The sequence below is a fragment of the Lepidochelys kempii genome, chromosome 10 (assembly GCF_965140265.1).
Source record: "Lepidochelys kempii isolate rLepKem1 chromosome 10, rLepKem1.hap2, whole genome shotgun sequence".
Lineage (NCBI taxonomy): Eukaryota > Metazoa > Chordata > Testudines > Cheloniidae > Lepidochelys > Lepidochelys kempii.
Window position 1 is genome coordinate 60919808 of NC_133265.1, and position 26390 is coordinate 60946197.

A 26390-nucleotide genomic window follows, 5' to 3' on the forward strand; every position below is an offset into this window, starting at 1 on the left:
ATGCAAGGCCTGCTCTCACTCTGCATCCCCATCTCTTAGCCTCCTGGGAAGGCTAGCATCTGTGCTGAAATAGTACAGTGATTGAATGCTCACTGTGGCTGGCTGCTTGTGTTCTCTCTTGTTCTTGCACACCTACAAAGGGCGAGCCATCATCTGGCTGTTAATTTTCACCACAGGCAATAAAGTCATCACAAATAACATTTTAAAACATGCTCTATGAAAGTGATCCTGCCTTTTACATTGCACCCCGCCTTGATGAAATGCACTGCAAGAATGCCCCAATCTAGGATGGGCAGGCAGTTTGCCCAATAGTGAGGACTTGCAAAACAGCTACTGAAGATCTGCTCCAGCTTTTCTGCTGAAAAAGTGCCCAGCAAGCTGCATGTAGTGACCAAGTTCCTCTTTGGGGGGAATTTTCTGGAAGGAAGTTTTAAAAAACTGCTACCAGGCGTCTGATTAAGCAAGGTGATTATTGCAAACGTTTTTAATGTGTGTGAATCATGGCTTTGACACTTACGGTTTGGTCTGTCAATGGTGGAAGCACGATTTGTTTTTCTATTTTGTTCAGGACTGATTTCCACAGCTCTTTCAAAACCCGTTTCAGAACTGTCTTCTCACAGAATTTTGCAGAGAGACTTAAACTGGAATAAAGTAAAACACAGGCTGGTCTCCAAATCTAGCATTAAAACATCAAAGGCTCTGAATTAACATAAATTCAGATTAACTGCTACCTTGTGTTAGAGTTTCTCTGAACCACTACACCAATAATGCCTTTTAGAGATCAGTGTTATTTCACAGCATTCTTCACATGGATTTTTGAACTTTTCAAATCTTGTCTTCTAGATTAGGAACAAACGTTCCATGTAAACATCTAGCAACCCTTTTACCATGCTTCTGCTTAATGTATCCAACAGCACCGTATTTATTGAAAATGAAACATAACGTTTGAACTATAAAGTTATGCTCAAATGATTGGTATAGTTAAAAAAACTTAAAGGGTTTTTGTGAAATTAGTTTCTGCTTAAAAAGAAAAAGCTCCTTTGTCATCCTATATTGCATCTATGCAGTTAAAACTGCTTGTGATATGAGACACAAATGTAGAGCAGATGCCTTGAAACACTTACAGTTATGCATACACATTTCTTTTAAAGTCAATGGGACTACTGAGTAGTAGGAATAGGCTCCGTAATAAGTGTTTGGAGGACCACTTTCCCATCACATGTTTATTCGGATCTAAGAGGGTGTTCATGAAACATGCTATATGTGGAATTAAGCACCTTTTACTGCAGTACACACACGAGAAAATCTTCTGTTTATTCTTTAAAAAAACTGCAATTTGTAAATACGTATCTGGGGAGTCTTATAATATTATGTAAGTTTTGTTCATGTAAATGAGCATATAACAGAGGATGTACAAATCACATCATAGGTATGTATATGTACCGATTAATCTTTCTATTATCTGTTATAAGTATGCATATGAAAAGTGATAGTAACAGAGAAATAATCACAGCAGAAGGCACATACATTTACAAGGCAGGTGATACTCCTTAGAAGCATTTTTATCTCAGTTCCTTGTTTTGTATATATGTTTGTTTGGATTACATTTACATTTAAATATACATCTAAATTTTACAAAAATGGTGTCTCTTTGGCAAGTATTTAAAACCTCTTTTAAAAAATTAAATTTGTATTTGTTTATATTTCAAGAAAGGTGTGTTAGGTACCTTCAATATATATTGATTTGTGGTTTGATTCAATAGAAGAGTGAATCAAATGGGGCATTCCATTCTTACCATTCAAGGACAGATCATGTGTGTTTGTGAAGATTTTTGGCCTTTGTCTTCTTACAGACGTAAAAGAGAATCATGTTCCTCATGTCAAAGGAAGTTAAGACTAAGACGGTCTATGCTTCCAGCAGCTTTACACACAGGACTAGATAGATGGTTAGAAATGAAAGGCTGACATATAGATACAGCTGCTGGAAAGCCTTCTCTCAGGGTTAGGAATCTGGCTTTTGTGTTGCAAAAACAGTCAGCTCCTATGATAGAGTAGAGTAGATTAAGGGAAAAGAATGGGTGCTTTCCACACTGCCAGTTACACTGAGCTGCAGTGCCAACTGACAAAGAGCCAAATAAACAGAGTGTACAGATTTCTCCCAGATTTTCCTCTGTACTCTATGGTGTATTTAATATATTACATGGAACCTACAGAAAGCAAACTAAAAACTCTTTCTATTTCCCTCTCTCCTCTTTGCAGCTCTTTTTTGGGCCCTTTTAGATCATATTCAACTTCTCCAGATGCACTTTCTGCTTCCCTAATATGGGCCTGCAATCTCAGTGGAAAAATAAGTCATTATTTCTTGGACCCTGTCCAAGAAGTAAGCTTCTGGGAAGAAATATTCACCAAAAACTCAATTGGGGTCTATTAGTTTTGGCGTTCTGGGAATCCACTTAAATCACTCACACTCCCCAAGCAGGAAACATGCTCATGTAAATTATATTTTCCAAGTACAAAGCAACAAGCACAAGTAAAAATGTCACAACTTTCTGAAAAGGAACACAGAAAAGCATACAAAAGGGATTGACTTTCAGAAGTGCTGAGATACTGCAATTGACTTTCATGGGATTTGAGAGTGCTCACAGTCTCTGAAAATATAGCCCATAAAATGTGACCTTTAGAAGCAACAGCAGTGTAAAATTATGTCCCAGAGAAAGAAGGAAAAAGGCGGTTACTTCCTGTAACAGGAGGTTCTTTGAGTGTGTGATCCCTATCTATAATCCACTGTGGGTTATGCATATGCCCTGAGCCTGAGAATTTGAAAGTAGTGTTCATTAATTTATGCATGCATCCTGGCTTACCTCGTGTCTCTTACTGAGGGGATAAAGGGCAGAGTGGACTGACTGCCTCTCCAGTTCCTTCTCTACTGCAAATCAGATAAGATCTAAAGCAGAAGGGAAGGAAGGTGGGTATTGGAATACAGACTGATGTCTTCAAAGAAAGAATATAGTCCAAGATGAGAGGAATATCTGTAGTTTCTCAGAGAACGCCTCTTTGATGTGCCCAGGAAGAAAAGTGCTTCCATTTAGCTAGGTACCATCTAGTAGAGTCCTTAGAGAGGATGTCTTGTACGGCTGTGGAGCATGAACGTTCTAAGGATGATGCCCATCCAAATACCAAGCTCTGAGGTGGAGTGGATGCAAATCAGGGTACTTGATCTTGCTGTTGCACAGGGTTAGAGCTTGGGAAATGTTGGGAGGATGATTAGTGGTCAGGATGCCATGTGTAGGAGATTGGGAAACTAAAACTGTCTGGGCCAGAAGGGGGCAATCAGGATGGCCGGTGCTCTGTCCTGACAGATTTTGCATAGAACTTGTGGCAGGAGTGGGAGCAGAGGGAAGGCATAGTTGAGCTGGTCCAACTAAGGAAGAGGCAGAGCATCACCCTGGGAGTGATGACCTAGGGCTCTTTTGGAGCAATATGTAGTTCATTTCTGTTTGCATGAGAAGTGAACAGATCCCTGATTGGGGTTCCCCAGAGACTGAAAATATTGTGCAGTACCCAAGCTCCCACTTGTGGTTGACTGAAAAATGTGTGCTGAGGGAGTCCGCAAGCACATTTTGCTTTCCCAGAAGATAGATGACCGATAGGGTGATTTGATTGTTGATACACCAGTTCCAGAGGCTGACTCCTACACACAAGGAGGCAGATCTCACTCCTCCCTGCTTGTAGGTGTAGAAGACAGTTGTAATGTTGTCTGATGTTATAAGGACACAGTGAGTGTGGATGAATGGAAGAAAGGACTCACATACTTTCCAAACTGCTCATAACTCCAGGATATTGACGTGCATTCTGGACCCTCAAGATATACAGGAACTTTTTGCTGTGTGGCTGTTAATGTGGGCTCCCCAAGCTAATAGGGATGTGTCTGTAATAATGGTCCTGTCCAGAGAGGTGGAGAGAAAAGGAGATGCCCATGCATACCTGACAAGGGTTTGTCCACCATAGCAGGGAAGACACTACCTTGGCCGAAACTGTTACCATGGAGTTCATGGAATGGTGGTTTGGGGAATATACTGACTGCAGTCACATTTAAAGGTTGGCATAGATGCATATGACCTAGGAGAGAGACAGACATATCTTGAAAGGTACTTGAGGGTTGCTTGTGATGCGAGCTATGATATTGTTCATGGTCTGGAATCTGTCCTTGGGCAGGTACACTCTTGCAGTGATAGAATTCAAGGTTGCCCTGATGAAGTCCAGAGATTATGTGGTGCGGGGGGTGAGAACAGATTTTTTGGCATTTACACTGACTCCCACTGAGGAGAGAAGGTGTAGCATTATGGAAGTTGATGCATAGGCATGCTGGCGGGATTTGGCAACAAGGAGCCAGTCATTGAGATAGGAAAAGACAATGAACCCACAACATCTGACATGGGCTGCTACTACTGAGACTATCTTGGTAAGGACTCTCTATTCTGAAGGGGAGTACTCTGTACTGAAAATGTTCGGTGCCTACCATGAATCCGAGGAATCATCTCTGAGTGGGATGAATGTCTATGTCATATTGAGAGCCATGAACCACGTGCCCTTTTCTAAAGACAGGATTATAGTGGCCAGCGTGACCATATGAAAACTGAGTTTGGGAATGAAGTGGTTGAGCTGGCAGAAGTTGGGACTGGTCTCCAACTGCCCTTCTTTTTGAGTAATAGGGGGTAAGCTGAATAAAGCCCTCTCCCTTGGTATTGAGGAAGGATGTGTTCTATCGCTCCTCACTGCAACAAGTAGTTCAACTCTTGTTTGAGAATACTCTTGTGAGAGTGGTCCCTGAAGGAGGATTTTAGAGGAGGTAGGGATGCAAACTGTATCCTATACCCAGAGTGGATGATGTTCAGCACTCACATGTCTGTTGTTATTCCATTCCAAGTGTTGAAAAAGAGTGCTAGACAACCCCCAAAAGGCTGGATGATGAGACCTTTCTCCCCAGCAGATCCAGGCATTTGCCTTATCAGTGGGAGTAGACCGGGGATATTGCTGTCTAGCACTTTCAGAAGTGGTCTGGATCAGCAGTGAGTTGCGGGTGGGGTGAGAAAACAAAAAATTCTGCTTCTTTCGCTGGCACATAATAACCTTCTCTGACCTTTTAGGGGTATGAATGCAGCTGACAGAGGTTTGACGAACTGTCCTAGCTTGCTCCAGTATGACTTCATTAATGGGGAGTGATATTCTCCTGGATTCGGATGTGTGGAGGATATCTAAGAATTTGTTCTGGGAGTCCTGGACTTCTTCAAGAAGAATCTGAAGTTCTCCAGCAACTCTGTGAAAAAGGTCTGAGAACTGCCTGAAGTCATCGGGGTTGTGTGGGGAGAATAGGAGTTACTGCATCCTCTGAAGATGAAGATGGTAGTCTTACTGGTAACAGTGGAACTGCTGGATCCAGAGAGTAATGTTCCTCCTCTTCTTCTATCAGCTCTCATGGCAGATCTGAGCATCCCCTTAGAGAGGAGACAAAGGGTGACTCCCTAGCAATTTGGATCAACTCTGCAGGGGGGTACTGATCCCCCCAGTATGGCCAGTAAGAAGGGGTCTGTAGGTGGTCATGGGGCCCCTATGGCATGGGGTACCAGCAGCTCAGAGTTAGATGAGGCAGAAGTTAGTCCTAAACAGGTGCAGATCTTTTGGGTGGTGGAGGATAGGTAGGATAAGAGAAGAAAGACTTCTCAGGTGGTCCGGAATCTCTGGATGAAGAGAAGGCTGATTCCAACTCCAGTGGTGGTATGCTTGATGTCACTGGAGGGGAGATGTATTCCGCCTATGGGATGGGTGATAAACTCCTTCCAGCAGTCTACTCCCTTGGTGGAGTTTTCTTCCTGGAGAAGGAGGGGATTCCAGATCCAGGAAAGCAAAAATGTCATGTAGGGTGGCAACGGATTCAGACCTCCCCAGTGAGAGGACCATCCACTTGTTTGAGTCACCAAAGCCAACGATGAGGGAGATGCCCGAAGTTAACAGTGATCAGATTTCATTGGTGCCAGTGGATCCTAGGGTTTGGGAGGTGCTGAGGATGATTGTACCAAAGGCATGTGGTCTGGTACTGATGCAGCCCAATACTTATGGGCTTTCTTATAATACCTCTGGTACCTAGGACATACTAAGCCCTCATGGGCCAAGGTGAATGGCTTACTTAGAGATGAATCAGACTTCTCTGAAGTGGATTTAGAGGAAGACTTAGTCACATGCTAATGAGAGTGCTTCCTGACGAGATCCCGCATGTGAGGGGTATATTCTCCCACACCAGAGTCAGAGCTTGCAGGCACACTCCTTGCTGAATTAGGATGATGTATGGGGGAGTGCCCTGGCTTTGGTCCAATTGGGGTCTCATGGTATTCTCCATGAGGTATTTGCAGAGACAAAGTTCCCACCTTTCTCGTGCACAGCTGGGGAATGATTGGCAGATACTGCACCTCGCTGCGTTGTGATCTTCCCCAAAGCAGAACAGGCAGCACTGGTAGTTGTCGCTGACCAAGAAGGATTTCATGTAGAAAGCATAGAGTTTGAAGCCCAGAGTCCTGGGCATAGTCCGGTACCTGAATGGGTTGCATGGTGGAGGGGGTCCCCCCAGGAGAGTAATCTAAACATTGAAGAACTATTTTCAGAGTAACAGCCGTGTTAGTCTGTATTCTCAAAAAGAAAAGGAGTACTTGTGGCACCTTAGAGACTAACCAATTTATTTGAGCATGAGCTTTCGTGAGCTACAGCTCACTTCATCGGATGCATATCGTGGAAACTGCAGCAGACTTTATATACACACAGAGAATATGAAACAATACCTCCTCCCACCCCACTGTCCTGCTGGTAATAGCTTATCTAAGGTGATCATCAAGTTGGGCCATTTCCAGCACAAATCCAGGTTTTCTCACCCTCCACCCCCCCCCACAAATTGTAAGCTATTACCAGCAGGACAGTGGGGTGGGAGGAGGTATTGTTTCATATTCTCTGTGTGTATATAAAGACTGCTGCAGTTTCCACGATATGCATCCGATGAAGTGAGCTGTAGCTCACGAAAGCTCATGCTCAAATAAATTGGTTAGTCTCTAAGGTGCCACAAGTACTCCTTTTCTTTTTACTGAAGAACTATATAATTCTAACTGTTAAAACTGTTTACAAACTAGATAATTCTTATTTTGTAGGACAAAGCCCAAGCTACAGACCCTGAAGGTTCCAACCAGGACTATGTGGTGGTGAGGAGGAACTGGAAGAGATGCTCGATCCACACAACCCTTTATTCCTTCGGTCAGAGACACAAGATGAGCCAGGATGCATGTGTAGACCAGCAGACGCTACTTTCAAAATCTCTGGCTTCCAGGCACATGGTGTGCATGTGTAACCCACAATGGAATACACTGGGGACTATCACTCGAAGAAGAAAGTCAATTATGAATTAGCCTTTGCCTTTGAGCATTACAGTCATAACACCAGAAAACCTTTCCATCCATTGAGCAATATTTCACAATTATTACCCTCAAAGCCAGGCATTAACCATGAGCACATATTAAAGATCAACATGCTGGTTCAGCAAAGTGTCTTGTCTAAACCAGGACACCTCCGATTATATAAAATGCCAGTTTGGTACAAATCCTCACATCAAGAAAAAAAACATGTAAAAGATTCATGTCTTAGGAAAAGACCTGATTGTGAAAAGGAATGTAAGGGGTTGTGTTTCAGAGCAATAGATCTAGGTGGTAAAGTAGGCTATACCCTGTTTTTTCAAAGAAGAACCTCCTCTTGTATTCTTAAAACTTTTGAAATGACAAACACCTTTGTGAAATGCAGACTTTCAACAATGTTAGTTAACTGCAAAGCTCCTAATATAATTCCTAATATCATTGCTATGTAAATGGTAAAATGCTTTATATACCAACCTGAAATCTAAGGACCTTGCTAAACTAATTACTAATACAAAAAGCCATTTCAGTATAGAATATTTCTAATAACGGGGAATTAATTAAATTGGCATGATCAAACAACTCTCTCAACCAATTCAGGAAGAGAAGAATCATCTCTCCAAAAATTGTTATGAAGAATAAACAACTTCTTTAATAACTATTTAGACTAAATACACTAAGAATTCCTGAATCTTGAAAAGATTTTGTTGTTTTGAGAACTAAAAACTTTTAAGTTTAAATTTAAAATTAAGTACACTAAATTTTAACTATAATTAAAAGAAGTGTTCAGAATTTCTGAAATCAGAATTTCATTTCCTGTCAAACACCAATAAAATTTAATGACTATCTCACATAATGGACTAAATAAAAAGAAAGTTAAAACTAACATTAAAAATGATCTGATGCTTTCTCCCCACAAAAACAACAACAAAAACAAAGGCAATTATAGAGTGTTGCATGCTTATTAGGCAGACTGCATGTTCAGGAGCTGAAGGTGTCACCTATGCCAACCCCCCAGGCCATGGAGCCAATGAAAGAATGGGAGCAACCAACTTTGAATCTATGCAAGTCTGAAAGAAGTGTGTTTTCATATAATTCCCCGGAAACAGGAAGGAGAAGGGTATTAAAAAACTCTGAAGTGAGCCCCCCCATTCCACCTCCTTCACCCAGCTGTCCTGCTCAAACAGCATGCCCTCCACAACACATTCTGCCCACCTGTACAAGCAAGCTACTACTGACAGATGAAAAAGAACAGAGAAGACTCAAGAGGAAACCAACACAGGAAAAACCTCCCCAATACTTCAACATGGATTGGTGAGAGAAAGTGAACTAAAACACTACCAAGGGATTAGAGTTAAAAAATCTTGTAATAATTTTGTTGAGTCATGGAAATGCTGTTGTAATTTAGGACAAACAGATTCTCCTGTTAATCACCAAATGGTTAGACCAGGGGTCGGCAACGTTTGGCACACGACCCATCAGGGTAATCCACTGGTGGGCTATGAGACATTTTGTTTATGTCGACCATCTGCAGGCATGACGCCCTGCAGCTCCCAGTGGCTGCGATTCACCGTTCCTGGCCAATGGAAGCTGTGGGAAGCGGCGTGGGCCACAGGGACGTGCTGGCTGCCGCTTCCCGCTGCTCCCATTGGCCAGGAATGGTGAACCGTGGCCACTGGGAGCTGCAGGGGGCTGTGCCTGTGGACGGTCAATGTAAATAAAAATTCTTGCGCCCCACCAGTGAATTACCCTGATAGGCTGCGTGCCAAAGGTTGCTGATCCCTGGGTTAGACTATGTATTCCTGGAAAGGAGATAGGGAGTAAACATTGATAAACAAAGAAAGAGTGGGATTTCAATGGATTAAGGTTCTTAATATTGGTCAATTGTCCTGATTTAAAATAGCTCCTTAAATGGCTTATTATAAGTAACTGATTTCATAAGATTTAGATTGCTTACTTTGCCCAACTATAAACTTTTTAGCTTATCCATGATATGCCAAACAGGACCTAATATTTTTAGTAATTTTTAACATAAAATTCCTTGGCATCCAGCGATTTAAAATTACTCCTTTTTACCCCACACTTACATTTTGTCCAGAAAATCCATGAGAGGTCGCAGCACAATCTCAGCATCGATAGCAGCATTGTTCTTATTGGCTGATACGTTTCCATTTCCTCTCATCTGATTTAGCTCAAAGCTCATCTGTCTCACACACTCCTCAATAACAAGCTGGAAACTAAAGAGAAAAAAAGAGAGCGGAGGAATTATAGGACAGAAGATGACTATTTACGTTCTGCTCCATCAACTTCATCAATGAACACAAAATTATTTGTGAGCAGATATGAAGCCCACATGCTTAAGGCACTGTATGCTTTAGAAATTGAAAATAACCATTTCTAAGGAGTTATAGTCCGTATAAGGCCAAACAATATACTTACCATTGCAGTTTGTGTTTTGCTTTCCTTTTACATTGTCCATATCCCTACAGGAGTCCTAGTAACTATTTTCTGATAGGAATTACACAATAAGAAGGTGAATCAGAGACTTTAACTGAGGTATTAAGATAGATATCAGTGTTAGCCAGCACAATTATTCCTGCTTTTAGTTTTGGTATGAGGGGATTACAGACACAAGTTCTATTTACATGTATTTTTAAAGGGGGTGTTGTCAAATATTCTCTCTTTTTGGTAAATTTTATATTCATTTGGTGTCAATATCCTCCTTGAAGATAGAAAATAACAAGACTTCTACCAATTTGTCCTAGTTGGCTAAACTGGACTTTTTCTTGTCATGAGTCATGTGCCAACACAGCAAAGTTTTGTTTACTATTTTGTAACTAGTTAAGAGAGTAAAAATATTTAGACTGCTTCATAAACCTTTACGCCAGATGCATTTTATGGGAATATTTGGCATTTTAAATTCAAAAGTGGGGACAGATTTTCTATTCTGAAGAACTGACTTCCACACAGCTGAAAAACTAGAGGAGATCAGGGACTGATAGGTCTGTATAAATTAGTTCTGTTTACAAGTGTGGGAGTGGAAGTTGTTCTCAATTCCCGACAAATTGAGTTTACTGATTCAGCTCATTTCTTGTTTTCCTAGAGGTTCAATTCTCTTCTGATATAGCAACATCTGCCTGACAGAAAATCTAGGAGTGACACAGGGGCAGTATGGCCATAGTGAGGACTTCAACTGGTACATTTAAGCAGTGCAAAACTGAGTATTCAGAGTCTGCATCTGAGAAGTAAACGTACCACAAGAGAAGTAAACGTACCACAAGTACCACAGGGGCAATAAATATGATAATCAATTCTAAACCCATTCATAGTCAAGTTGAATAGATAAGCCTGTCGCTAAAGAATCTACAAAAAACAATTAATAAAAGACCAAACAAGCTAAGTGAAAACAGACTGAAAAATCCCAGCTATTGTGCTTCACCACAAAAACCCAACACAAAAACCCACATGAACACATCTGATAGCCAAGAAGACAGAAGGCTTTTCTAGTGACATCTACTCAGAAACCAACTTTGAAATGAATAAAGGGGAGCCCCAAAACCAATGCATGGACAGTTCCAGTTCCTCCTCAGAATTCTTCTGGCTGCCAGTGGTGCTCTCAAAGCCACCTCTTTTCTCATTCAGATTATGCAGGGAGTGGGTGTCCCCTAGCACCCAAACTGCTGCATCTTGTTCAACCACAGTTAGTTGAGGCAATGTTCGCTGCTTGGCGTTATGGATAACTCCATCCTGAGCAAACTGCTGCCACACTTATTAGCTCAGCATGGCCACGTGGGCGGCCTCTAAAAGAATGAGAAGAGACTCAGAGGTGGCAGAAAGCCTCCTAGAGAAGTTTTACTTGGTTTTCTTCAGAGTAAGGCTATGAAGCTATCTGGGTGCCCTTGTGCTGATTTTTGGTTAGAGGGTGTCACAGGCACAAACTGTGGACAAATTTAAGAGAGAAGAAAGCACATGAGAAATGCACAAAGCCAAATTGGGGAAATTTTGACCAACTTTGGCAATGGGAATGAAGGCTGTTGGATGACTTGTGCTAATTCTCCTGGCTTTTCTGCAGAAGAGTGAAAAATATAGGCCCCTATGACCACTCGTTCTTATCTTAACAAAGTGGTAGATATTTTCTTTAAATTAAAAAACTATTTCACCCAGAAGATTATATCAATTTTAGGAAAAGTCAAACATGGGGCTTCATCTAGTTAATGGTGACCTTTTAAGACAGGGAGAGAAGAGACCACAGGGAGCTAGTACAGGTATTATCCACCATTTAATTCTTGGCTGACATTTCCCCTTCTTACTAAGTCACTTAATTTTCCCTATTATTTGGATTGTCTCAGCCTATTAATGATCTAAGGCAGCCATGATTCTCTCTCAATTATATTTATTAAAACCAAGTGCAGCATCCTTTTCCATAGTTAATGAAGCCACACACCGAAAAGGATAACAGTCTACACAGATTGTATGTCTATGGCATTAACTGTTACTGAGCAACTAAAACTTTCACCTACCTCCCACCATTGCAGATTACTGAACAAGAATTCCTGAATTCTTATATTCCTTTCCCGAGCAAAAGCAAAAACAGTCCTATTGTTTTTGCTTCCAATAGCAAGATTCAGCTATGTTGCTGTTATAATGCAAGCCGCATTCTGGCCAGCCACATGCACACTGATTCAAGAGTAAAACTCACTAGCTGATTCCCGCAGAACAGATACTGGCAGAGCAAATGACTCAAGAGGGCTTCACAGTGACCATTTGAAGAAAGGTAAATTCAGACAGGCTACCTGAGTGGGGCAGGCCACTGGACAAAGCTGTCAGTCTCAGGGAATCAAAACACACACAGTAAAAGAGAGGTTGAACATTGTATTAGTTACGAAAAAATTGAACCATTTTTATCTTCCAGATGCAGAAAGTAAAGTTTCCAGCTGTGTTCCTATAACCCATTCATGCCCACACACTAGTTTTAGTGTTATTTGGAGGTGAGAATACTGCTGTATTTTCCCAGACAGACAGAGACACACACATATACATGCAATGGATCTGGCTACATTGGAGCAAGCTGTATGTGAAAAGACAATCACCCAATGTAGTCAATGGATTGGCTCTTTGGCTATGCACATCTGCCTGGTTTGAGGCACAGTGGAGTCTTTTTAATGGTTGCCATCACTGTAGCACAAATTCTTTAAGTACATTTATTACCTTGCGCCATAGGCGATGCTGAGCTCATCCAGTACACTACTGAGTTTCACCTGAAGTTCTTTGAGAACAGCACTAGCGTCAGGATCCAGCTGGAAAGAGATTATGAGTAATGTTATTCTTCTGCATTCTTCTCACATGCAGTCTATTTCTCTGTTACAACTAATGTGTTAGGCATTCCGTACATTCATTGTACTACACTACTAGAAAACAAATATGGAAACACCAACTAGAATAGGAAATGTTCAGTTAGCCTTAATGTCCAATTATTGTAGCACTAACAGTGCAGAATAAATTGTTCAAACGAAATAAGAAAGAATTACCTTACAAGAAAACAAAAGAGTATCATTAATGGGACTGGTATAGAACAGTTTACAAGATTATTAGAATTTCAGAAATCCCCTCAGCAAAGGTGATATATGCTAGCGATAACAAGAGGATCACATATGAAAAGGCCGACGGTGCTTGTTTTAATAACCAATTGTTTTTATATTTTTTGTACATAATACTCTTTTGTAGGTGGCATTTTTAAAATTTACATTGAAGGTGTTTCCACAGTGTGTCCACTAATGCAGCTTGGAGTAGAACATCTGGCAATGAGGACGATGGCTTGAGGACCACCCATGCTGCTTCTATTTACAGGACAAGAGGAGGGGAAATCTATTAACCTTTATTCCTTCATTGTATTCCTTAAAGCCACTAAGACACACATTGGCCCAAAATAGCTTTCTCTCAAGCACAGAGCAATAAAACTCTGTGGGGGAATCAGGAAAAAGTGCTGTTGTATCTTTAATACAGGTTCTTTCTCACCTTAGGGTGAAGTGAGGGAGCAGGAAAGAGAATTAATTGTACATTTACATCTCTTCCCAGGTACAGGGCTAGGAATCCATGCACAGACATTTTACCTGTAATGCATTCTTTTTCAAATCTCTATCAGAAATCATTTTAAATAATACTCTGAGATTAAAGAAAAGAACACCTAGATTTTTGTCTCCTCGAATCTTGAAATTTAGAAGAAAAATAGTTTGTGACCATCATAGGATACGACTGATTAAAAGAATGTCAGCATAGTTCATTTTAATATGAATTAATAACTGACTTCCTCTTCTTTGGTTAGTCTACATTAGAATGTGATTGAATAGTCTTTAGTGATAATTGTCACATATTGCACCCAATCCTGAAGTAATTCCATATGCAGAAGTCCCAATGATTTCATAGGCAATGTTGCATTTGGAGGAAATACATATTCATGCTTGTCTGTATTTGTATTTATTTTTTGTTTTATTTATGAATGGGTTCGTTACTCTAGTTCCTGAGTGCTTCAGAACACCTTTGTAAAATAGGTAAGCATTATTATCTGTATTTTAGAGGTGGGGAACCTATGGTACAGTGCAGTTAGGTGTCTTAACCAAGATCACACAGGACAGCAGTGACAGAGCACAGACAACAACCCAGATTTGCTGACTCCTAGAACTGTGTTAACCAAAAGACTACTCACCCTCTTCTTATAGCGAACGGGTGCTCAAAGCCAATCAATCATGTTATCTCTATATTTATTTTTTACAAGCACAGAAAATCAGAGATAAAAAAAAATTGACAAAAATCTGAGATAGTGAAAGAGTGGGGTTACTATATAGGCCACAGTCCAGCAAAGTCTGCACTTAACTATGAACACCAATAGTCCCACTGAGTAGGGCCTCCGGGGGACTAATGTGCTTAAAGTTAAGAAATACATACACGGTATCAATTTGATAATACAGCCAAGGGAATGTAAACAACAAAGAAGTTTGTGAGCTCAAACCAAAACCCTAGAAGCAAACACCTCTGAAGCTTGGTGAAGTTCAAGTGGACCTAGATCCAAACTTTGCAGTTGGTCTTCCCTCTGTAATAGGCTGAGCCAAAAGTCTGGATGAGGAAACTTGGACTCAAACCTTGTGGCTTGAACCAATCTCAAACTTTTATAATCTGAGAAACTCATCAATGTTGCTCTGATATTTACCACTGGACTGTTCAGAGAGGTCTTTTACCTCTACTCTTCCTGTGGATGATGTTTTTCCCACAGTAAAACACAGTTTTACTGACAGTGCAAACTTCTTCCTTAATAAGTATGGCTGGTAAAAACAAACTAATCTTATTGAATAATTCATACTGGGAATCAATATTAGAGTTGGCTGAGTAATGCAAAGAATTTTCTGTGACTTGTTGCTCAATATATAGAAATGAACTTGATTAAGGCATTGCATCACCTTTGTTTTAACTTTTTACAAACATTTGAGTGATGGATCTATAACCACGGATAAAAGATTTTAAGCACTTGCAACTTGAATATTCACCTGGCCAATGGGAGCTGCGGGAGGCAGCGGCCAGCACGTCACTTCAGCCTGTGCTGCTTCCCACAGCTCCCATTGGCCAGGAAAGGAGAACTGCAGTCACTGGGAGCTGTGGGGGGTGGAGAGGCGGTGCCTGTGGACGGTCAACATAAACAAAATGTCTCTCGGCCTGCCAGTGGATTACCCTGATGGGCCGCGTGCCCAAGGTTGCCAACGCCTGTGACATATAGCAAATATTAAATCTGCATATGCATATAAGCATTCACATTGAATGTGGTATATTTTATATGGAACAGGATATACTAGGTAGGCAGGGTTTTGAAAACCCCTTGCCAGAACCCTGGTATGCAAACAAAAAAGTTAGAAAAACAGCTTATCCCCCTCTTTGCAGCTAAAATCACAAAGCCTAATGAAATTACTTTGAATGAGCGGTTGTTATGATAACCAATAATTACAGACAAATAAATGTAATGTACGTACTAAATTTATCTGGAACAGGACACTGGTTGGCCAAAATGGTTTTGCTGGTGCAACTGCTAACTTTTGACTCTGTACCAATCTTAGACTATTTAAAGAGTGTGTGCAAGTTTTAAAATTCTTAGCAGAAGTTCGTGCTTTCAAAGTGCAAGAAAAAGTTTGTGCAAAAACTTTGCAAAACTGGAGGTCATGGATAGAAAATCCAGCTTTCTGCATACTCACAGGCCATGCTTATCAGTGCAATGCCATTCAAAGGAGTGGAATATGAAGAGTTACACTCCTTGGTTGGATATATGTTATATATCTATAGGCATTTCAATGAGTTCAGGATTATAGGATTACTAAATTTGGAGGTACCATCAAATTATTTTAGTTTAATAACAGTGAATACTCCATGGGACAAAACAATAATCTAGGATGCAGCCAAGATGTGCATTTTTCACTCACTTTATCTCGGGCTCTTTGAATGCCAGTCAGGTCCCCAACATAAATTAGAGCGGCCCTCAGACAGATGGGATGCAAAATGACCCAGCCATGCTGCATTTACCCCAACCATGTCTACTGTTGTGTTCATGGGATTGTTGTGGATGTGGCTGTGGCCGAGCAGCCTCTTTGGGTTTGTCTACACAGCAAAGAAAAACCCGCGGCTGGCCTGTGCCAGCTGATTTGGGCTTGCAGGCCTTGGGCTATTTCATTGCTGTTTAGACTTCCGGACTTGGGCTGGAGCCTGGACTCTAGGACCCTGTGGGATAGGAGGGTCCCAGAGTTTGGGCTCCAGTAGGAGGCGGCAGTCTACACAGCAGTGAAACAGCCCCACAAACTGAGCCCAGTGAGCCCGAGTTAGCTGGCATGGGCCAACCATGGGTTTTTCTTTGCTGTGTAGACAATACCCTATGGCGCCACACTTTCAAAGGCTCCTCCTATGCACAGGGCTGATCCAGTGGCTGGCTAAGATGACTTTCAGGAAGTTTTGTACTGGGGGAGTGGTGTACAGCAGCCCAAGGTATATCAGCACATCAGGTCATTTATCTTTTATGGATATGTCAATCCATTTGTTTGTTAACATGCAAAGCATGTTTGTTAACATGCACAGCATCACTAAAAAACCAAAGTAACTTAAATAACAATGTTCAGTGGAAATGGGAAGCAATTACAGTGCATAACTGTCATTTCCTTAACTGTTCTAAAACACTCAAGTCCACAATGTGACTACATTTTGAGACAGTGGCACAATACTGACAATATAAAATCACAACAATCTTACAAGAGAGTTTTGTACTTATAAAAGGTCTATTATCTTTCCAGTACTTTCAACAAGTAGTACTGATGTGTGGTATATAACATTTGCTGTTTTTTAGGGAAGTTTTTATGTAGAGAATGTCCTCTAGCAAAGCCAGAGTGTTCTGAATTCATGGCATGGACAACCTGCACAGCTCGTGCTGGTTTGGCATTATAGGACACTCTACACAATGTAATAATAATACCTGGTTCACACAGAGCACTTTTCATCAGTCAGTGTCAGAGCACTTCACAAAGCCTGTGTCTCATTCTACAGAAACTGAAACAGAGGCATGGAGAGATGAAGCGACTTAGCCAAGGTAACACTAGTGGAGTGGTAGAACCAGGAATAGAACCCACGTCTGCTTAGTCCTAGTCCAGTGTTCTATACCCTAAACCACACTGTCTCCTAACAGAGCAGTAACCAATCAGGCAACTTCTTTGCTCATACACACTGTTTTGCAGATGATCCCATAAATGCCCAGGCATAGGCACTAAGATACTATAGGGAGCGGTGTGGGATAAGAACACAGACAGAGTTTTATAAAACCCATGCAAGTTTTTCTTGTACTAATGTTACTTGTACTAACATTTTAAGAAGATTGACTCCTACACTTTCAGAGTTGCATAGACTTCAGCTGCTATCAAATGATTGATTTCAAGGGTCAAAGTCATCTCTGGAGTAACTTTGTTCACCCCTGATGTCATCCTCCCTTGAGTTCAACAATCTGAGTGTAAGAAAACAATCAGAACTAAACACTAAAGTGAGGGAAGTGAGTGACTGAATCCTGGGCAGTTCTGAAATTTACAAGTTTGAATGCAGACAGGACTATAACAGCAAAACCTGGTGGATCGAACACCTTTTGATATAGATCATCCACCACATTCAGAGGATATTGGATAAGGAGTGGTGGATATCCAAATATCAGGTATCTGGTGTAGGTTTTTATTCTTTATCAGATGATGAAGTGTGAAGTGTGGTCTGATGTGCTGCTGACAGTTTCATGGAGATGGAAATGAAGTCTAATGATTATCCCCCTTTTAAGGAAAAGAGTAAATTATTGGTAGAACAGACTGTCAGAGAGAGAAACAAAATGACCAGTGAGCCTTAACTTTTCAAATCCATTTAAAAAATGGAACATGAGTGCATGACCCATTCATTCCCCAACTGCTTGGTTCCATTCACAGTCCTATGCAGTGTGTGGGCTGGATCCTGAAAGAAATCTGTAATCTGATTACTTGTTAAGTGTCGTGGCGTCATTACCATACACATTTTGTATCAGCCATGGGAATGGCTGTTAACAGGTTAACTTCAAACACTTTTTTTCTACCAATTCTTAATTTACATAATAGTCCCATCTTGATAAATATTTCTGCCTTGTTAACGCCTTCTTAAATAATAGTTATTTTTTACCCAAAACAGAACACAGTTACTTAAAATTAGTTGGCACATTAATTCAAGATTATTAAATATATCATTAGTGGTTGGACTATTTCTGAATGTTAAATATAGGCAGAATAAATTTGCAGAACAACTAAAAAATTCAAGAAATATTTGTACATCTTTATTTGATTTCAAGATACTACCCGCCTAAAACTGATACAAAATTTTAAAATGTCCAAAGCTTGGAAATGTGTCAAAGAGCCTGTGAATTCTGCATGGCTGCTTTCTACATAATGGGTTAGCTATTCCCATCTGAAATTTAACCTGAACCAACATGTGCTAGTAAGGAGACAACACTGTTAATTGTAAATTTGCTAGAGTTTGCACAGGAAAGTGCAGGATGCAGACAAAAGAAACATCACTGAACTGGTCCTGACTGAAAGAAATCCAGTCAGACTGCTTTAAGCGTGTGGTGGGAGAAAGTTTTTTGCTTTAAATACACTGAGCTTGTTAAGTTAGGAATTAGCTTGCATTTTACCTTTTATTTCTTTGTAACCAATTTTGACCTTTATGCCTCATTACTTATAATCACTTAAAATCTAGATTTCTGTAGTTAATAAACTTGTTTTATCTAAGCCAGTGTCTTTGAATTGAAGTGTTTGGGGAACTCCATTTGAGATAACAAGGTTTGTGCTATACAAGACACAAACTTCTGAAGGAAAGTCTGGGACTGTGATTTTGCTGGTGTTGCTTTGTAGTATAATGCAAGGGTGGTAGGCTGGCTGGCTGAAGCACTCTTGCAGTATATCTGGGGGTAACTGACATGCTGAACACTGTGTGTGAACAGACCAGGAGTGGCTGCTCTCACAGTGGAGCAGTGTAAAAGGCACCCCAGGTTAGAGAACCGAAAGGACATAGCTATTTAATAGCCCAGATTGTACCCTGGATAACGTGACAAGGTGCTAAAACAAACTATCCTACATATGTGGTTTCTTACATCTGCCTATTGTATTGATAAAAAAATTTGTGCTTCTGTTCCCATTCTCCTACCCCTTTTTTCCCACTGTGACAGATTAATCTTGTTTTGATTAGGGAGCATCTTTTATTTTTCAATACCCAGCTCGGTAGGCTAATTTGTATTTCTGCAATACAGATATGTATATTGTTCTGACAATTTTATGTTAATGGCTAGTGGCTGAGTGCCTATTTGTCTTTGTTTATGGAGCTCCCTGCCCTGTCATTCCCAACAGTCCTGCTTTGAATGTGGAGATTGTTGTTTTATTATAGGGTTTTCATTGCACCATTTGACAGGCAAACTGTCAAGGTTGAACACTCTTTCATGATGTAGACTTGAAGAGATTAACAGCTTTCAATTTTGTATAACATTAGTTTTGCTTTAACCAATACAAGGTTTTGTTTTCTGCTGAAAATTGTATCTGTCTTGTTGTGCCTTCCATGAGCTCAATAGGAAACTATTTTAACCTTGCTAGGAAACCACCGACAGTCTTTATTGCTTTGTTTCTTTGTATGTACTAGTTCAATAAGGCAAACTGGCCAGTAGAGTTTGTTCTTGGAATGTCTAGGGGATTCAGAATTCTAATTCGAGGGGAAACGTTTTAGTGACACTTCAAAAAGGAAAAAAGTTGAACATGAATGCACTTTCCTTCCAGAAATTCACTTGACAGGAAAACGTAACATTGAACACGGGCTATGCAGGCGAAGTATTTTATGCTTCACTTCATCACTGAGGGCAAAATCTTGAGTTCTTTATTCATTCCTTACTCCGGGTAAACTCCCTAAACTGAACAAGGACTTGACCTGAAATTCACCCCAAGGCCTAATTTAAGACCTTAATTCAGGATTTAAAGGTGACCTGCAAAGGGTTGTGTGAAAATTGGGCTTGTGCCCTTTCTTACTACTTTATGGTATATAAGGAGAACAGAACTGTTTAAAGTTGTTGGTTTTTTTTAATTGTTTGTGTTTTCTCTTAGAGATAATAGGAATGTCAAATCTGGTCTTCCCTGATTTTGCTAGAGAACCTGTAGGAGGTTTCAGTGATGTCTATAAGCTTAATACCGTTAATTGATGGGCTGAGCATGTGGACTCTCTAATAAACCCTTCCTTTATCCAAAACATTAATTAGTCTTTTAGGCTGAGTAGGTCTTATGAAAAACATTTTAAACAGATACTAAAAATCCTCTCCCCTCTCAATTGCTCAACTTTCTTTCTATTGGCTCTTGCAATGGCACCATTTCATTAGTTCTACAGTCATGAAGAATAATAATCTAATAATGTTCAGTCTTAATGGCATGTTTAGCATGTTTTTAGACATGAGAATGACTTGGCCATTTACAAGATTTGAAATGGACTGGTGACCATTTATCTAATAACCCTTGTGCATGGAAATCAACCTAACTTCTCCTAACATATAGCTATGGATACTAATAATTAGTTGCTTTTCACAATCTAGCTTTGAATGTTTAACAACATTACTGTTTAAATAATCTTTATCCCTAAGGAAAACACTCCAGTAGCAAATTACAGTACTTGAAGAATGTGCAACTAATAATCTACAGTGGAGATGCTCATTGTTGTTATTATTTGTAGTGCAGTACTGCCCAAAGGCCCCATTAATGGAAACTGCTAAGAGCACAGTTCCTAAATGTTATCATCTCAGGAGACAGCATCCATTTAAGCATGCACTTTGTGCATCACCACCATAGTTGTTTCATTTTCCCTCTTACTGGGTATGTCTATATATTCTGTCTCCCAGGAGAATCTCCTTGGCCTATTTCCCGCCACACTTGGATGTAGCTCCACTTCAAAAATCTCAAGCATTCTAAGGGAGAACCATAAAAGTTAGAGGCCACATCAACCATTCCTGCAAGAAACTCATGAAAAAGGGACACAGGAGTCAGGAAAAGCTGTGGGTTTCCCATCACTTAGTTTTCAGAGAATCATTTCCGTCAGGTGAGAAGGTCTTTAAGGGGCACTGACTGGTTACTGGGAGGCCAAACAGGATCTGTAGCAAGACCTGATAACTTTAGAATCAGGGAGGGGCAAAAGAGGAGCTGGTACATCTGTACTAACCCCATCCAGAGGGTCATCTGCATGAGTTAATGCCTCTTTAGGTAATATGGACGCTGTAGGGGTGGGTGCTGTGGATGATCATAGAATCATAGAATATCAGGGTTGGAAGGGACCTCAGGAGGTCATCTAGTCCAACCCCCTGCTCAAAGCAGGACCAATCCCCAATTAAATCATCCCAGCCAGGGCTTTGTCAAGCCTGACCTTAAAAACTTCTAAGGAAGGAGATTCTACCACCTCCCTAGGTAACGCATTCCAGTGTTTCACCACCCTCCTAGTGAAAAAGTTTTTCCTAATATCCAACCTAAACCTCCCCCACTGCAACTTGAGACCATTACTCCTTGTCCTGTCCTCTTCTACCACTGAGAATAGTCTAGAACCATCCTGTCTGGAACCACCTCTCAGGTAGTTGAAAGCAGCTATCAAATCCCCCCTCATTCTTCTCTTCTGCAGACTAAACAATCCCAGTTCCCTCAGCCTCAACTCATAAGTCATGTGTTCCAGACCCCTAATCATTTTTGTTGCCCTTCGCTGGACTCTCTCCAATTTATCCACATCCTTCTTGTAGTGTGGGGCCCAAAACTGGACACAGTACTCCAGATGAGGCCTCACCAACGTCGAATAGAGGGGAACGATCATGTCCCTCGATCTGCTCGCTAAGTCCCTACTTATACATCCCAAAATGCCATTGGCCTTCTTGGCAACAAGGGCACACTGTTGACTCATATCCAGCTTCTCGTCCACTGTCACCCCTAGGTCCTTTTCCGCAGAACTGCTGCCTAGCCATTCGGTCCCTAGTCTGTAGCTGTGCATTGGGTTCTTCCGTCCTAAGTGCAGGACCCTGCACTTATCCTTATTGAACCTCATCAGATTTCTTTTGGCCCAATCCTCCAATTTGTCTAGGTCCCTCTGTATCCTATCCCTGCCCTCCAGCGTATCTACCACTCCTCCCAGTTTAGTATCATCTGCAAATTTGCTGAGAGTGCAATCCACACCATCCTCCAGATCATTTATGAAGACATTGAACAAAACCGGCCCCAGGACCAACCTCTGGGGCACTCCACTTGACACCGGCTGCCAACTAGACACGGAGCCATTGATCACTACCTGTTGAGCCCGACAATCTAGCCAACTTTCTACCCACCTTATAGTGCATTCATCCAGCCCATACTTTAACTTGCTGACAAGAATACTGTGGGAGACCGTGTCAAAAGCTTTGCTAAAGTCAAGAAACAATACATCCACTGCTTTCCCTTCATCCACAGAACCAGTAATCTCATCATAGAAGGCGATTAGATTAGTCAGGCATGACCTTCCCTTGGTGAATCCATGCTGACTGTTCCTGATCACTTTCCTCTCATGTAAGTGCTTCAGGATTGATTTCTTGAGGACCTGCTCCATGATTTTTCCGGGGACTGAGGTGAGGCTGACTGGCCTGTAGTTTCCAGGATCCTCCTTCTTCCCTTTTTTAAAGATTGGCACTACATTAGCCCTTTTCCAGTCATCTGGGACTTCCCCCGTTCGCCATGAGTTTTCAAAGATAATGGCCAATGGCTCTGCAATCACAGCCGCCAATTCCTTTAGCACTCTCGGATGCAACTCGTCCGGCCCCATGGACTTGTGCACGTCCAGCTTTTCTAAATAGTCCCTAACCACCTCTTTCTCCACAGAGGGCTGGCCATCTACTCCCCATGTTGTGATGCCCAGTGCAGCAGTCTGGGAGCTGTCCTTGTTAGTGAAGACAGAGGCAAAAAAAGCATTGAGCACATTAGCTTTTTCCACTTCCTCTGTCACTAGGTTGCCTCCCTCATTCAGTAAGGGGCCCACACTTTCCTTGGCTTTCTTCTTGTTGCCAACATAGCTGAAGAAACCCTTCTTGTTACTCTTGACATCTCTCGCTAGCTGCAACTCCAGGTGCGATTTGGCCTTCCTGATTTCATTCCTACATGCCCGAGCAATATTTTTATACTCTTCCCTGGTCATATGTCCAACCTTCCACTTCTTGTGAGCTTCTTTTTTATGTTTAAGATCCGCTAGGATTTCACCGTTAAGCCAAGCTGGTCGCCTGCCATATTTACTATTCTTTTGACTCATCGGGATGGTTTGTCCCTGTAACCTCAATAGGGATTCCTTGAAATACAGCCAGCTCTCCTGGACTCCTTTCCCCTTCATGTTAGTCCCCTAGGGGATCCTACCCATCCGTTCCCTGAGGGAGTCGAAGTCTGCTTTCCTGAAGTCCAGGGTCCGTATCCTGCTGCTTACCTTTCTTCCCTGTGTCAGGATCCTGAACTCAACCAACACATGGTCACTGCCTCCCAGATTCCCATCCACTTTTGCTTCCCCCACTAATTCTTCCCTGTTTGTGAGCAGCAGGTCAAGAAAAGCTCCCCCCCAGTTGGCTCGTCTAGCACTTGCACCAGGAAATTGTCCCCTACGCTTTCCAAAAACTTCCTGGATTGTCTATGCACCGCTGTATTGCTCTCCCAGCAGATATCAGGAAAATTAAAGTCACCCATGAGAACCAGGGCATGCGATCTAGTAGCTTCTGCGAGTTGCCGGAAGAAAGCCTCATCCACCTCATCCCCCTGGTCCGGAGGTCTACAGCAGACTCCCACCACTACATCACTCTTGTTGCTCACACTTCTAAACTTAATCCAGAGACACTCAGGTTTTTCTGCAGTTTTGTACCAGAGCTCTGAGCAGTCATACTGCTCCCTTACATACAGTGCTACTCCCCCACCTTTTCTGCCCTGCCTGTCCTTCCTGAACAGTTTATAACCATCCATGACAGTACTCCAGTCATGTGAGTTATCCCACCAAGTCTCTGTTATTCCAATCACGTCATAATTCCTTGATGGCTGGTCTCCTGTTCCACTCCCTTCCATATTAGCCCTGCCCCTAAAACAGCTCTAATGGAGGGAATTCTGTGGGGCTCCACAGAGAAGAGAATGATTCCTTGGAGACATGCGCCTTCCCTCTCTCCTCCAGGAGAGATCAGTTGAATCTCAGTTCCTTCTGTTCACAGTCTGGGCCAGAATTAATTATTATTATGGAGTCCATACTAAGTCAACACCCAAACCTTAGTGTGATCTACCACCATCACTCAGGGGTGTGAAAAAAAGATGTGTGCTAGACGGTTATAAATGTCTTCAAAACATATGTTTTTTTAGAACAGAACATATTTTTTAGGTAAACAGTTCTCTTGGGGCAGATCTAACCAGGCAAACTGAACAATGAAAGAATCCTGCTATACTGAAAGTGAAAACCATTTACTGTGCTGGCAAATGTAAACTCAGTTGTGGCTGTTTCTGCCCAAATTGCTGTTCCCGTTCCACCTTGCCCACATGTACTGAGAATGCATCTCAGTGCTTTCTTACAGACCAAAAGCTCTGAGCAGATAATAAACGTGTGACTTTTGAAAAGGTGAATTTGGACACATTCCCAGTACATGCAGTACATCTGCCTGTCTAATTTATGCCTCAGAAGATGAGCCTGAATAAGGCAGCAGTGAAGATGATGATTAAACAACTTGAGAGGAAGTTACTCTCCCCTTCTCTGAAAGAACTGTGGGTAAATTCTGGCCAGCCTTGAAAATACTAAATTAAACCAGTGAGCCAAAAATGCACATCTACATATTCCATTCCACAGCCCATATCAGCACCCAGTGACTCAGAAGACTTATTCTAACTGCTCTCTCTTCCTGCCGTCTTAGCAGATGGTCCCTTGGCAGTGGAACTAGCGTGGTTTCCAGTATATATGAATGGAGCCAGAAGGGCCCATGGTGCTTGCGCCTTCATGGGGAGGAATGCATGGATTCTTTGGTGCTTGCTTTTTTTGGGCAGAGGCCAGCATATTGAACATGGAGCACTTCTTCAGCCATTTCTCCTCTGCCCACCTGCTTATTTATTTGGATTGTTACTGGGCTGAGAACCTTGCCTGGGAAAATCTGTACATGCTTTTCTGCACTGGTGGAGCCACATCAGTGGTAGGAGCAGTGAAGGGCATAGCGTAGACAGGGCATTGCCATTATCAGCACCATGCGACATGGGCTACCACAACTTCTACCATGACTGGTACAGAAACATGTTTATGAAGTTACCCATGGATGGAAGACACATCCTAATAATTTGGCTCCCTTTTTCATATAATTGCAGTTTACATATGAACTAAACTAAGAGCAGTTCCATGAGGCCACTGCTGAACCCACACTTTGTATATCCAGTGGACTCAACTAGCCATTTAATACTAGCCTGACTCTATTACTTGTTCTGCATAAACTGAACGTTTGGGTAGTAAATGCAAACATTCTCCATTCCCAAACCCAGACTCTCTCATTCAGTACAGAAAGACGTACCTGAACACCATTACAGGGGCAGTAGGATAACAAACTTGCTTCACAAATGGGCAGGTTTTTTCCAAGCTATATTTGATAACACTGTGTACAGCTGAGCTGAGCTGAAGCTGTCTGGCAGTTCATTGCATTCATAATGAGCAACAAAAACATCTTGTTTCTCTAACGCAAATACAGCTGACTTATAAAATAAATTGTTAGGCCCCTGAGCTAGGCACCATTATTTGAATCAGCTCTCTCAGATAAAATATTTTTCTTTTCTAAAAGATTGCTTGATTTAAAAGCAATGATGGAAGAAAAACCTATTTTGATCACCTACCAAACGTACTTGTTCCCCTTACTTTGCGCGCACACGAGTATTTAGAGCAGGAATTAGGAACGTTATTAGGTTCTGAGAGTTACCTTGGTAAAGCCATTTTCTTTCTCTGGTAATTAGTGGACCAGCTAGTCTAAGCCCATAGAGACACAACATCATCAGTCAACGTATTAAAATTCTTGCACGGAACAACAACTTCAAAAAGCTTAGTGTTCCACTCTGACTATAATATGGGCCCAACCCTGCATGCCCTCTCTTGTAAGCATAACTCTTATTTACTTTAGTGGGTGCAGTACATGTGGAACATGAGTAATTTGTCACAGGCAGGGAAAAGTATATCATAGTAAGTAGAAGTATAAACAGAAACATTTAGTTCTAGAGTCTTTAATTCCACTTGTCCTGGAAGGAAGTTTTTTTTTTTAAAAAACAAGAAGGCAGTGAACTTTAATGGAATTCATCCCACAAGGCAGTGGTCATTTTAAAGCTGCAGCATTGAGTTTAGTAAATTGAATTTGGG

General features: G+C 41.4%; 1 protein-coding gene across 4 annotated transcripts in view; it reads right to left on the minus strand.

Annotated features, from left to right (window-relative positions):
- The window catches only part of UNC13C (unc-13 homolog C), a 427801-nt gene that overhangs the window by 84093 nt on the left and 317318 nt on the right, over positions 1–26390 (minus strand). For all 4 annotated transcript variants that reach the window (XM_073303829.1, XM_073303827.1, XM_073303826.1 and 1 more), the window contains 3 exons: positions 12654–12742; positions 9533–9682; positions 518–641 (listed from right to left, as the gene is read on the minus strand). In XM_073303829.1, coding sequence (XP_073159930.1) covers positions 518–641; positions 9533–9682; positions 12654–12742 — 363 coding nt within the window. The remainder of the gene's footprint in view (positions 1–517; positions 642–9532; positions 9683–12653; positions 12743–26390) is intronic.